Here is a 12,949-nt window from a genome sequence, read left to right as displayed (position 1 = left end):
AGTATTTTTTTTTTACTTTTGATTTACAAGTTAATGTTCTCTCTGATGTTAAAGCGGACCTTTTAGTCATTTTATAAATCTGTATGACTAGATCCCTGATGTGTCACATTATACAACAGTATAATTTTTAAAAAAAAAAGCTCCAGCTTTGTTCATTATAAGCAGTCCTTGGGCTCTCGGAAAATGACTTTCCCTAGCCTGAGATGATACCATCAATCTGCTGCAGACAGGAGGAAACGTTTTCTCAGCACCCCCCCCGCCGCCACCCCACTTTAGTAATCGTACTGCTATATTGTAACTTTGTAGCAAGGTGAGAATCTGTAGCAGGGATTGATCTGTGTCAGCCAAGAACTGCACAAGATCCAGGATTTACATGACTGTGCCATCTATCAGCCAGCATCTCATTCCAGGGAAAAGATGGTGACCCTGGACAATGCCTGAACATAAATGCCCCCAGCTGTTTCATGCAGCTGTTATCTATGCGAGAGGAAATAAATACCTGGAAGTGTGACATTCAAGCTGGGTATTCATTAGTACAATTCTGATTGAGTCCTCCTACAAACTGGAGGTTTCTCTGTCTCTCCTAGAGGTCTTTCCTTCTGGCAGAAAAAACGCATGATGCCTGTAAACGTGTGTAACACATTTAGGTGCATCCAGCACTTGGGCGTTAACTCATTTCATTGGCCATAATAATTTATTCTGGCCATTGAAATGAATGCTCAAGCGCTAAAGGCATCTAGCATTAATAAGCTTTTATGTTTACACATGTTGGCACAGGTTCTGCCATAACGCTGATGCTCCTAGATGCACTGATAGTGTTTTTTTTTTCTGTTTCTAAACTTCTGAAGCCTTCATGAACACTGGACGTTTTTACAGCGGCTGTTTTTGGCTTTTGATGTTTTTTTCTACAGCCAGTAACCCCCCAGCATGTTATCCTATGTGTCCATGCACACAGATAGTACTCAATGTTTTTTGGCTGGTAAAAAACCCCAGAACTAGTTGGTTTCTAGACGAGTGTTTTAGCTGTAAAAATGCTTTAACGCTGGAAACTGCTGAAAAATGCGGCAAAACGCAGCAAAACGCTGCAAACTGGTGTCTTTGGACTTTGACCCCCCAAAAAAACCTCCAAAAACGCAAATGTGGGAAAATGCTGCTAATCGCGGCAAAACGCCACTAAACACTAATGCAAAGATGCTAAAAAAAGCTGAAAAACGTTTTTAGCGTGACTTTACACAGCTAACGTTACCAGCATTATCAAAACGTCAAGTGTGCATGAGGGCTTAAATGCGTATGTGTGCATAGACACATAGGTTAACATGCAGGGGCATTGCGGAAAGGGGTGTGCATAGGGGCGTACTGACCATTTGGAAACTCGGCACTGCCCGAGGGCAGTAGGGTCAGTAGGGGGCCCCATGATATGCCCTGGTACCTTTTTCATAGGCTATTTTGAGTTTGGGCAAGGACACAGGGGCTCCATGATCCCCTATTGCCCGGGGGCCCCATGAGTTGTCAGTCTGCCCCTGAGTGTGCATGAGGCCTAAACATTAATATAAAATTTAATACAAAAAATTGTGCAAAAATTCTCAGCACATTCAATGAACTGATCCATGTCATTTGAAAGGACTAAAGTTTTCATTTGCTTTTTACAGCTGATTTTCAAATAAATGGACGTTCCCAAACAAAAACCACATTCACTGTTAGATATTTGTTTGAGAAAAAATTTTCATCTGTGCTCCATTCACAAAGGGGTATTTTCCTCTTTAAAATTTGCAGTAAAATACCTCGTAGCGTTTTTCCAAAAAGTTATTTGGCAGTGCGGTCCCTGCAGTGTATGTATTATTACAAAACAAAAAAGGTGACTAGAATACCAGTCAAAGGGACTTTCCTAGAGGTGTATCAAAAACAACTAAGTTAAATGAAGTAAATGCAAAATATCTTTATAAATTTTAAATGAATGAAAATAGTTTTAAAATCACACACATATATAAATATATATATATATAAATGTGCTAATGAAACCCCTGTTTTTTATGCATACTGTAAGACAGGTTAATTTGGTTGTTAGTAAGCTGGCTGGCAAGTTGAGCTGGGAACTTTCTTTTCTTTTTGACATGCGTTGCCCGTCCATGTGTTCCTTGCTGTAAAAGCCAGTTATAGACTGGGGCAGTGGCCATTTTTTGTACTGTTGAATTGTTGGTTAGGGGGCGCACTGGACGCCCTGGCTGCCATTGTGCTACATGCTAGGTGTCCAGTGCGCTCCTGTACCTTTAACCTCTTGCCGACCGCGCATAGCCGAATGACGGCTTCACCGCGGCCGGCCAGTTCTGAGTGGACGTCATATGACGTCCTCCCAGAACGCGCTCTCCTGCGCGCCCCAGGGGGCGCGCACCCGGCGATCTCCGTGATCGCTGTGTCCTACGGACACAGCTGATCACGTGATGTGGTGAAAGGCCGATCCCACCGGCCTTTTACCACGTGATCAGCGGTGTCCAATGACACGCTGATCACAGGGAAATGCAAGTGCCGGTTCTCGGCTGCACTTTCCTCACGTTGTCAGATCGTGAGGAAAGTACTGCCGAGAACCGGCAGTTGTCAGAGCGGGGATCGGCACCGATCATCAGGGCACTGATGATCAGTGCCCTGATGATCGGTGCCCAGCAGTGACACCCGCAAGTTCCGCCCAGCAGTGCGCCCACTAGCCCCGCCCACCCATTCCCAGCAGTGCCCCCACCTGTGCCCAGCAGTGCCCCCACCTGTGCCCAGCAGTGCACCCACCTGTGCCACTCTGCAGTGCCACCTACCTGTGCCCAGAAGTGCCACCTACATGTGCCCAGCAGTGCCACCCACCTGTGCCCACCCACCTGTGCCCACCAGTGCCACCCACCTGTGCCCACTAGTGCCACCCACCTGTGCCCACCCACCAGTGCCACCCACCAGTGCAGCTCAGCAGTGCTGCCAGTCAGTGCCACCAGTCAGTGCCCAGGGGTTGTGCCAGTCAGTGCCGCCAGTCAGTGCCCAGAAGTGATGCCAGTCAGTGCCGTCTATCAGTACCCATCATCAGTGTCACCTATCAATGCCGCCTATCAGTGCTGCATATCAGTGCCGCCTATCCGTGCCACCTCATTAGTACTGCCTATCAGTGCCCTTTAGTGCTGCCTATCAGTGCCCATCAGTGCCGCCTATCAGTGCCCATCAGTGCCGCCTCATCAACGCAAATCAGTGAAGGAGAAAAAATACCTGTTTGAAAAATTTTATAAAAGAAACAAATAAACTTTTTTTTTTTTTCAAATTTTTTGCACTTTTTTAAATTTATAGCGCAAAAAGTAAAGCGCCCAGTGGCGATTAAATACCACCAAAAGAAAGCTCTATTTGTGAGAAAAAAATGATCAAAATTTCATATGGGTACAATGTTGCATGACCGCGCAATTGTCAATCAAAGTGCGGCAGCACTGAAAGCTGAAAATTGGCCTGGTAAGGAAGGGGGTATAAGTGCCTGGTAGGCAAGTGGTTAAGGAGGTGTGGGCTCTCTCAGGTTCACCTGCCCTTAGTCTATCCATTAAATGCATGTGCCTCTATGGGGGCTCTCAAAATTTGTAGAGTTAGGACCACAGATTATCGGTGTGCAGTGACGTGGCTTATGTATGTATTTGCAAATGTGTGCTAACTAAACTGCTGTTTTTAACATATACTGTTAGACAGGTTAATTTGGTTGTTAGTAAGCTGGCTGGCAAGTTGAGCTGGGAACTTTCTTTTCTTTTTGACCCTTCTACGTTTTAATTTTTATTACCACATGCATTTAATTATTTATTTCCTTCTGTGAATTGAATTTAACACTTTTTCATGCGGTATTTACAAACATTTTGACTGTTTTGCGGTAAATACGGCAAAACGGTATAGTTGACAGTTTCAGGATCGCATCCGATATTTAGGTACAATGTATCTGGACACCTACATACAAGTTAATTTTGTGAATGGGGCCCACTGTGAGACCCTGCCATGGTGAAAATTTAGCGAATCTGTAAAAATGACTTCGGATTCTCAAAAGGTACAATTTGAGAAGCTCTGGCATGTTTATTGTGAACGGAGAAAGCTGTGCTATGTTTTCTCTAAATTTTGGTTGTTCTGGATTGGGGCTGGGAGCTTGAAGGTTCCAAAGTGTCTTGGGTGGGATAGAACCTTCAGTATATTGTCCAGGCTTTGGTTGACTCTTGCAGCCTGTGTGAGTGCACAGGTGTGCAGGATCAATACAGATCTGAGCATAGCTCAGGGGAGTTATTGGTGTTCCTGCAGCCAAGAGAGGTGTGCTCCTGTCTAGAGACCAAGGCAATCCACTCGAGATAGCACTCCATGTGGGAGAAGTTCCAGGTCAGTAGACTGAGAAAGCTAGGCCAGCCGAGAGAGCCTGGGAGACTGCGAGATTCTGGGAGACTAGATCTGAGGCAACTGGAAGAGAGTCCAGGGGACCAGAGGAATCTGTGACTCTCAGTGGAGTGAGTGAGCCTGGGGTGTCAGGAGAACCTCTACTTAGAGGTTAGGACTGGGCCTGTACAGCTAGGTACTACAACCTAGGCTGGGTGAGCATTAAGGTGGCTTGGTATTTTCCATTTCTAGTTTGCTGGAGAGCAACCCTTATGGAAACTTTTGTTAGACTTTTGCTTTATGTCTGTTTTTTAATAAAATTGAGCTACCAGGCCCTTAAACACAGTTCTATCTGACATAGACTTCACTAAACAATGCATCTACCATTGAGCTAATGAACCTTGAGTCACACATGCTTCTTTAAATTTTCTCTCTGCGGTTGAAAACTGATGTAATTCGACCCCACTAATGTTTAGGAAATCTAATAAATATGCAAAACAAATTTGAAGAAAATTCTAGTGTATGGTCTGTTTACACATTACTTGTGTTTAAAATCCTTGTAAAAGGTTGAATTTTTTTTCTAAAATAACAAACATGGCATATTTACCTACTCTGTCCAATGGTTTTGCACTGAGCAGCCCCAATCTTCCTCTTCTGTGGTTCCCCGCTGCCAGCCCTGGCTCATTCCCTTCTCTTAGTGCCCCCATAGCACACTGCTTGCTGTGGGAGCACTCGTATGGGCTTGATCCAGAGCTGCACAGTGTGCCTTTATTGACACATACAGTGCGGCTCAGCTTCATGTCCCGTCCCCTCCTCGCAATTTGACAGCAGCAGGAGCCCAATGGCTTCTTTGAGAGGAGGGGAGAGAAGAGCAGACCTACTGCAGACATGCACAGCGCTGGATCGAGATCAGGCTCAAATTAGTATTTGGGAAGGTGGGGGTGGACATTGAAATGCTTTTTACCTTAATGCAGAAAAAGCATTAAGGTAAAAATACATTTTCACCTTTACAACCACTTTTAATATGAGAAAATACGTTTAATACTAAAGCTGGCCATACATGGGGGGAATCTCAGCCGATTCCAGATGAAGCAGCTGAAATTCGTTCAGTGCGCGGTTGTATCTGCCTCTTTTTGCCTGGCATCTCTCAATTAAAAAAATCAAAGGAGTCGGATGGAAAATTGTCAACCAAACAGCACCTTTTATCTACTCAAACATAGGCACTTTTTCACAATTTCAAAATTCAATAGCCACAGCAGGAGATTCATCCATCCATGCTGTGTAGCATGAATGGGGGTGATCTGTTAGATTTTTTTTTTTTATCCTTTCAGTTTGCAGGTTGAAATTAAAAGAAATTCTACATGATTATGTCTAGCTTAAAAGTAATCGATGATCACAGTTTATACTTTTTCATCATTTTATAACATCAGAATTGTAATAACAATACAAATAATATTTATTTTTACCAATCCAATATAATCCTACTTGGAAATTCTCTTTTTATGTTGTGAGTTCTGTCTTTCTGCTGGTCATCTTTCCACAGCTTTCTGGATTCCCTGCATGCTTTGCAGCTTCTCCTCCATTACTAAGGACTACATATCCCATGGTACCTTGCTACCTGCAAGCTGTGATTCCTGTACTGACTCCGCCTGCTGAAAATCCTCCTTTCAGCACCTCTGTAGATCTGGCTCTGTGAAATGTGACACAGCAGTGCCTACTCACATATGTATCTTTCAAAGAAGTACATGTGTAGGGACCCACATGGAACAAAAATATATTTTAAATATATTTAAAAAAATATTCTTCCCAAATATATTGCCATGTATTTGAAATGCTACAATTTTGGCCCTATTCAATATATTTTAAAATATATCTCAATAAATATATACATATACACTGCATGTTGAAATGCGATTTTATTACAAAATATATTTATTTAATTCAGGTACTTATATAGCGCCGTCAATTTACGCAGCGCTTTACATATATATATATATTGTACATTCACATCAGTCCCTAACCCTCAAGGGGTGTACAATCTAAGGTCCCTAACTAACATTAATACATACATATACTAGGGACAATTTAGACAGGATCCAATTAACCTACCTGCATGTCTTTGGAGTGTGGGAGGAGACCGGAGTACCCGGATGAAACCTGCACAAGGAGAACATGCAAACTCCAGGCAGGTGGTGCCGTGGCTGGGATATAGATATATCTATCTATCTATATAAAAATTTTTTTTTTTTTTTTTTTTAAATGTGTATTTCTAAATATATTCTGCAGATTTTTTTTAACATAAAGTCATTGTAACATATATTTTTACATATATTTGTAAATGCATTCCAAAAATGTATATTTGGTTTTTTAAAGACATACAGTATATATAAAATGTATTTTTAAAAATATTTTTTCATATATTTTGTAATAAAAACGCATTTCAGCATGCAAAATATATAATATGGCCAAAGCAGTATTTCAAATATATGGCAATATATTTGGGAACAATAATTTTAAAATATTTTTCTTCCATATGGGGATCTACACAAAGTACATTTATAAACTTCAAGATCATTCATGTTAATCGGAGTTGGCTAGAAATAGTTGGAATACAATGTGAGAATGAAGATATGATTTTACATTTAACCATAGGTACACTGTAGATCACCTTAAATACAGGCACTCAATGTTGCTGTATTCATTACTAAACTCCTTTGAAGCACCAAGTCAGATTAACTGAAATTTGGCAGCATATACATAAATGGCATTTGCTCTCTCTTCTGACTCTGATGAGTTGCAGCAACCACTTTGTAACATACTGTAAATAGCCAATAGAATATCAACTTTTAAAGAGTGAGTGTGGTTAGACCACAATTTTGGATGACCAGAAAGTGTAGAGATTGCAGGATTATACTAATGTTTTCAGTACAGTCATGCAAAAATCTCTTGTGTATAGTGAGCGGAAAATGAATTTTGGGTTAGAACCCCTGGCAGGTTTTTATTGCTAAATAATGCAATCTCCAGCGCTCCTAAACACTATGGGGCCGATTTTTTTTTAAAAAAATTGCGTAGCCATTTGTCCAGGGAGTTTACATGTACATTTGTTTTGTGAATCAGTAAAAATGAATGTCGCCCAAACCGTTCTGTCCGCTCCCCGCACAACCTCCTGCTCTCTAGCTTCTTTTTCTCCTCCTCCCATGCTCGTCTCCAGGACTTCTCCAGAGCTTTCCCCATCCTCTGGAACTCTCTACCCCAATTTATCAGACTATCGCCTACTTTGCTCACTTTTAGGCGTTCTCTGAAAACCTATCTCTACAGGGAAGCCTATCCTGCCCTCAGCTAATAACGGAATCTTCTATTCCTCCTACCAGTCCATCCCCCACATTTATTACCTTTTGTACCACTAGCCCCTCCCTCTTAGATTGTAAGATCCAAGGAGCAGGGCCCTCCTTTCCCTCTTGTATTGAACTGTATTGTTGCTGTATTGTCTCCCGTTATATTGTAAAGCACTGAGCAAACTGTTGGCGCTATATAAATCCTGTAGAATAATAATAAATAATAATGAATGTTCTTTAGTCTACTTGTCTCTTAACAAATGTTCTTTTATTATGGGCAGTATTCAAACTGCAGCATAATGGGCACTAGATTGAGCTGATGGGCATAGGAAATACCTACTTACCTCATGCACACAGGACATTTTGCTATCTCTCCTAGACACTTTTCTTCCTGGCAGCGATGTTTGGGGAAAAAAATGCTTGCCGCCTGCAAATGCGTGTGTGTTAAGGCACATCAACACTTGGGCGTTATTTCCTTTTATTTGCCAGAAAAATTATTTTGCTAACAGAAATGAATGCTTCTAGTGCTTCAATGCTTGATGTGCATTTACAAAAAAAATGGACACATAATCTAACATGCAGGGTTGTTTAGAGACCGGAAAAAAAATGCCAGATGCCCCTAGGAGCCTAAAAAAAAAAATTTCCAGTGTGTATGGGGCTTAACAATTCTGGACAATGCTAGAGGGCTGCTGCATAGCTAGAGTGTGGCTTCCACATAGATTTGCAAATATATGCTTCTAATACCCCTGCTTTTAACACAAAGGTGGGCATTTATTAATCCTGTTGCAAAGCAATGTTAAATGGAAGCAGTGAGATGCATCATGAGATTGCATCATTTAATACAATGTTGCAGTTTCAAATTCCTCCATTTACATCTAAGTGACGTGACTATATAGGGCAGCCCATTTGCAGTGAGCACCAACCATATGGGTTTTTCACATATTTCTGGGAATGTGCACAGCACATTTTTTTTTTTTTTTTTTTTTTTTTTTGTACACGTTTTTGGAACACAAAGGTGTGAATATAGCCCAAATCACTTGTGACTGAACAAAACTTGACTGTGACCATTTAATTATGCGACCTTTCAGAGTGGAAATCTGTCTTGGTTTCAGTAATACATCTGTGTTAAGGGTTTTATAACCTGTTACACTTGGCTGCGCAGAAACACAGATGCACTGGTCTTTAATCCTGTAAACCATAGACTTTGAAGGAGATTCAGTCTCAATATAGACCATTCTTTAGTACGGTAATATATTTCTACATCTCTAATCAACACCAACAGAATTATTACCACTATGCTGAAAAAAATAGCAGATTAATATATGAATACCTGTGTGGCAGAATGCCCTTTGTTACTGCAAACTGATAAAATCCATCAGACACTGAAACCGAGTAGATGACCACAAAGGACTCTCCACTGTATGCCCTTCCAGGAGGCCTGCGAACCCATGCCATCTCCAGACCTGGAGAAAACAGTATGCAAGTTGAACATTCTGTACATTTTAAGATATGTAACAGCCCACTAGCTGGTGGCCGGTGCTGGACTATTTTGCACCCTAGACAAGACCAGCTACTTGCACCCCCCCACAAAAAAAAAATTAAACCTTTTTAAAAACAGTAGAAAATAATATCAACAAAACATAAAACGACTACATTTTCTTTTAATTTGCAAAAATAAGTGCCATAAGATAGCTCTGACAGATCCCAGGCTGGAATTCCCCAGGCAATGTGACAGCAGGTCGCCCAGCCCACACACAAAGAGAACACCTGAACTGAGCAATCCCACACAGTGACAGATCTGACACAACACCCCCAACACTGATACAGATCAGCAGGCCCAGCAGGCACTAGAAGAGCAGGCTGTGGGATCGTGATGTCATCACTCACTGACACATTGCATATGTGATGGATGGCTGACTGGGTCACATTCACACAGACACGAGACACCAGACATTACGTTCCTCTGCAGGCACAGATCTGCCTTCGAGGATGAACGGCTGGAACTCCACAGTGATCTTCAGCCACCGACTGGCTTGCAGTAAGGGACTGAGTCTGAGAGGAACACTGGAAGGAACGGCAGATCAGCTGCTACACTGGCCCCAGGCACCTAGCATCTTCCTCTATCCTTTCTTCCTCCCCTCTGCCACCCCTCCCCTTAGCTGAAGGATCATTCATGATGTGGTAGCATCACACACAGAGAGAGTGCCAGCTTGTGCTGTGCCCAGGCACCAATAGGTGGTAGTGTGCCCTAGGCGGCCACCTAGTTTGCCTAGTGGAAGCACCAGCCCTACCCACTAGGGCACATGGTCAATACACTGAAGTGGATCTACACCCTAAATGCATGAAACTCTAGTAGTGATCCAATGCTCTACCTTTAACCTTTAAAGCCAGGTCCATTTATTAACCACTTGCCCTCCAGATTTACCCCCTGTCACGAACCTGTGGTGGTGAGCCCTTGTAGACCACCAACTCGGGGTTACCTAGGGCGCAGAATCTAAGCCCCAGCCTGCTTCTTCACCAGAGCCAGATGGTGGAGATGGACTTGCAGCAAGCTTTCTTTCAGTGGTATTTGGTCACCTCTGCGGTTTTTTTATTTTTTGCGTTATAAATATAAAAATACCGAAAACTTTGAAAAAAAAACAATATTTTTGACTTTTTGCTGTAAAACATATCCAATAAAAAAAATACAATTTCTTCATACATTTAGGCCAAAATGTATTCTGCTACATGCTAAAAAAAATACCAATAAGTGTATATTAATTGGTTTACATGAAAGTTATAGTGTATAGTGCAAATGGCAGTATATATACTGGAATTTTTATTTATATTTTTTTTTATACTAGTAATGGCGGCAATCAACGACTTATAGTGGGACTGCAGCGGGCATTCTGACACTGCATGGGAACTGACTGCTACTGACATCCCCAATGACACTAATACAGTGATCAGCAGGGGCAGACTGACAACTCATGGGGCCCCCGGGCAATAGGGGGATCATGGGGCCCCTGTGTCCTTGCCCAAACTCAAAAAAGCCTATGAAAAAGGTACCAGGGGCATCTCATGGGGCCCCCTACTGACCCCGGGCCCTCGGGCAGTGCCCGAGTTTCCAAATGGTCAGTCCGCCCCTGGTGATCAGTGCTAATAAAAAGCACGGACACTGTACTAATGATACTAGGCAGGAAGGGGTTAACATATGGGGCAATCAAAGGGTTAACTGTGTGCTGTGTGTGTTATGTTGTGTTTTGCTTGGGAGGCATGCTGCTTTGTATTTCTCTGCTGCTCAGAGATACAAAGCAGCATGTCCATGCTGACGAAAGAGAGACCTGTGTTGTTTACACACAGATCTCTCCCCTCTCAGCCCTGCCGACAATCACTGAGTCCTGGCTGGGAATCTCCAGCTGGGACCCGGTGATTGACATATCAAGCAGCCAATAGTGGTGTGGATAGGGCGGCATGCACCCCCTACCCGAAAATGCAAAATCACATATACACGTGATTTTGCACAGCAGAGTCGCCCTGTAGCAGTATATCTGCTATAAGGCGGCTCTTTGAAGATTTCCTCCTCCATGCCAAAAAGCCGCACTAAAAACACTGTGGGTAAATAAGGTTAGTTAATATACTTACCTTACCCCACCTTCTGTACAGCAGGTTATGTCACCAAACATCTGATGAGATCCCAGGGAATGCTGCCTAGGCAAAATATTATCAGCTAAAGCTTAAGCACAGTACAGGAGCTCTTCTTTGTAAGATTTTGGTCACTCAGCATTTCTTGGGTTCTCATTAGAAGAATGGTGACTTCAACCTTGCCTAGACACCAGACTGAAGCATGGGTAAGGTAAGTATATTAACCACTTGCCTACCAGGCACTTATACCCCCTTCCTGCCCAGACCAATTTTCAGCTTTTAGCGCTGTCGCACTGTGAATGACAATTGCGCAGCCAAGCAACACTGTACCCATATGACATTTTTATCATTTTGTTTTTACACAAATAGCTTTATTTTGGTGGTATTTAATTGATGCTGGGTGTTTTTTTTTTGCGCTATAAACAAAAAGAGAGCAAAACATTTGGAAAGAAAAAGTTTGTCTTTGCTTCTATTATAAAATTTTGCAAACAGGTAATTTTTCTCCTTCACTGATGTGTGTTGATGAGGCTGCACTGATAGGAGGCACTGATGAGGTGGCAAGCATAGGCAACACTGATGGGCACTGGTAGGATGCATTGATAGGCAGCACAGGTGGGTGGCACTGCTGGGCACAGGTGGGCAGCACAGGTGGGCGGCACTGCTGGGCACTGAACATCAGCTCACTGATCATCGGTGCCCTGATGATCAGTGCTGATCACTTCTCTGGCAATTGCCGATTATTGGCAGTACTTTCCTCATGATGTGACAGCGTGAGGAGAGTGCAGCCGATGACTGGCAACTGTATTTACCTGGTGATCTGCTGTGTCAATGGACACAGCTGATCATGTGGTAAAAGGCCGCCGTGATTGGCCGTTTACCGTATCACATGATCAGCAATCACCGGTGGCGCCGGGTGCGCGCCACTGGGGGCTTGCAGGAGGCATGTTTTGGAATTGTGTGTGTGGATGTCAACCCAGAACCAGACCACCGCGCTGTAGCTGTCCTTCAGCTATAGCATGGTAGGGAACTGGTTAACTAACTTTTTTTTTTTTTCTTTTTTTTTTTTAAGGCTAGGTTCACACTAGCCCGCATTGTGGTTATGGGAAACGTATTGATTCCAGCACCCACAATCACCCGCAGCCAAATCGAACTGCGCTTCCAAGATGCGCAGTGCTGCCATTCATTCTGCATGGCAACCCCACACATCTCAGCCTGCAGCGCAATCGCGGGTGTGGGAATTACAGGGAAACCGCATGGTCAAAAAGACCTGTGGCCGCACTTTTAAAAAGGTGCATGCACCATTTTTCTACGGTTCACGTGGCACAGCAGGCCATTCACAAGAATGGGCTGTCGATCCAAGCAAATGTGGGCCACATGTCCTGCACTAGTGTGAACCGAGCCTAACTGCATTTTGGCATATGGGAGGGGACCTTCACTAAATGGGCAGATCTTGCATTTTCAGTGCACTTCCTTCTTAAAACTATGAAAACCCAATAACTAAAATCTCATAAGTTTTAACAAGCTGATGTTAAATGTAATGTGCAGAAGTATTAAAATCACTAGTGATTCTACCATGAAGATATTCATTCAGAAACTTCCTGTTACCCTAGGTTCACACCGAAGCGTTTTCT

General features: G+C 42.9%; 1 protein-coding gene across 1 annotated transcript in view; it reads right to left on the bottom strand.

The window, feature by feature from the left end:
• LOC149473686 (atrial natriuretic peptide receptor 1-like) overlaps positions 1-12,949 on the bottom strand; it is a 206,497-nt gene that overhangs the window by 178,278 nt on the left and 15,270 nt on the right. The window contains exon 3 of the mRNA XM_089674786.1: positions 9,025-9,187. Within this exon, the coding sequence (XP_089530912.1) occupies positions 9,025-9,187 (163 nt within the window). The remainder of the gene's footprint in view (positions 1-9,024; positions 9,188-12,949) is intronic.

This window comes from Staurois parvus, unplaced genomic scaffold (genome assembly GCF_062004578.1).
Source record: "Staurois parvus isolate SC_StPar_1 unplaced genomic scaffold, SC_StPar_1.0 ptg000012l, whole genome shotgun sequence".
Lineage (NCBI taxonomy): Eukaryota > Metazoa > Chordata > Amphibia > Anura > Ranidae > Staurois > Staurois parvus.
The sequence above is the reverse complement of the archived record's forward strand: the minus strand, read 5'-3'. Positions and strand labels throughout refer to the sequence as shown.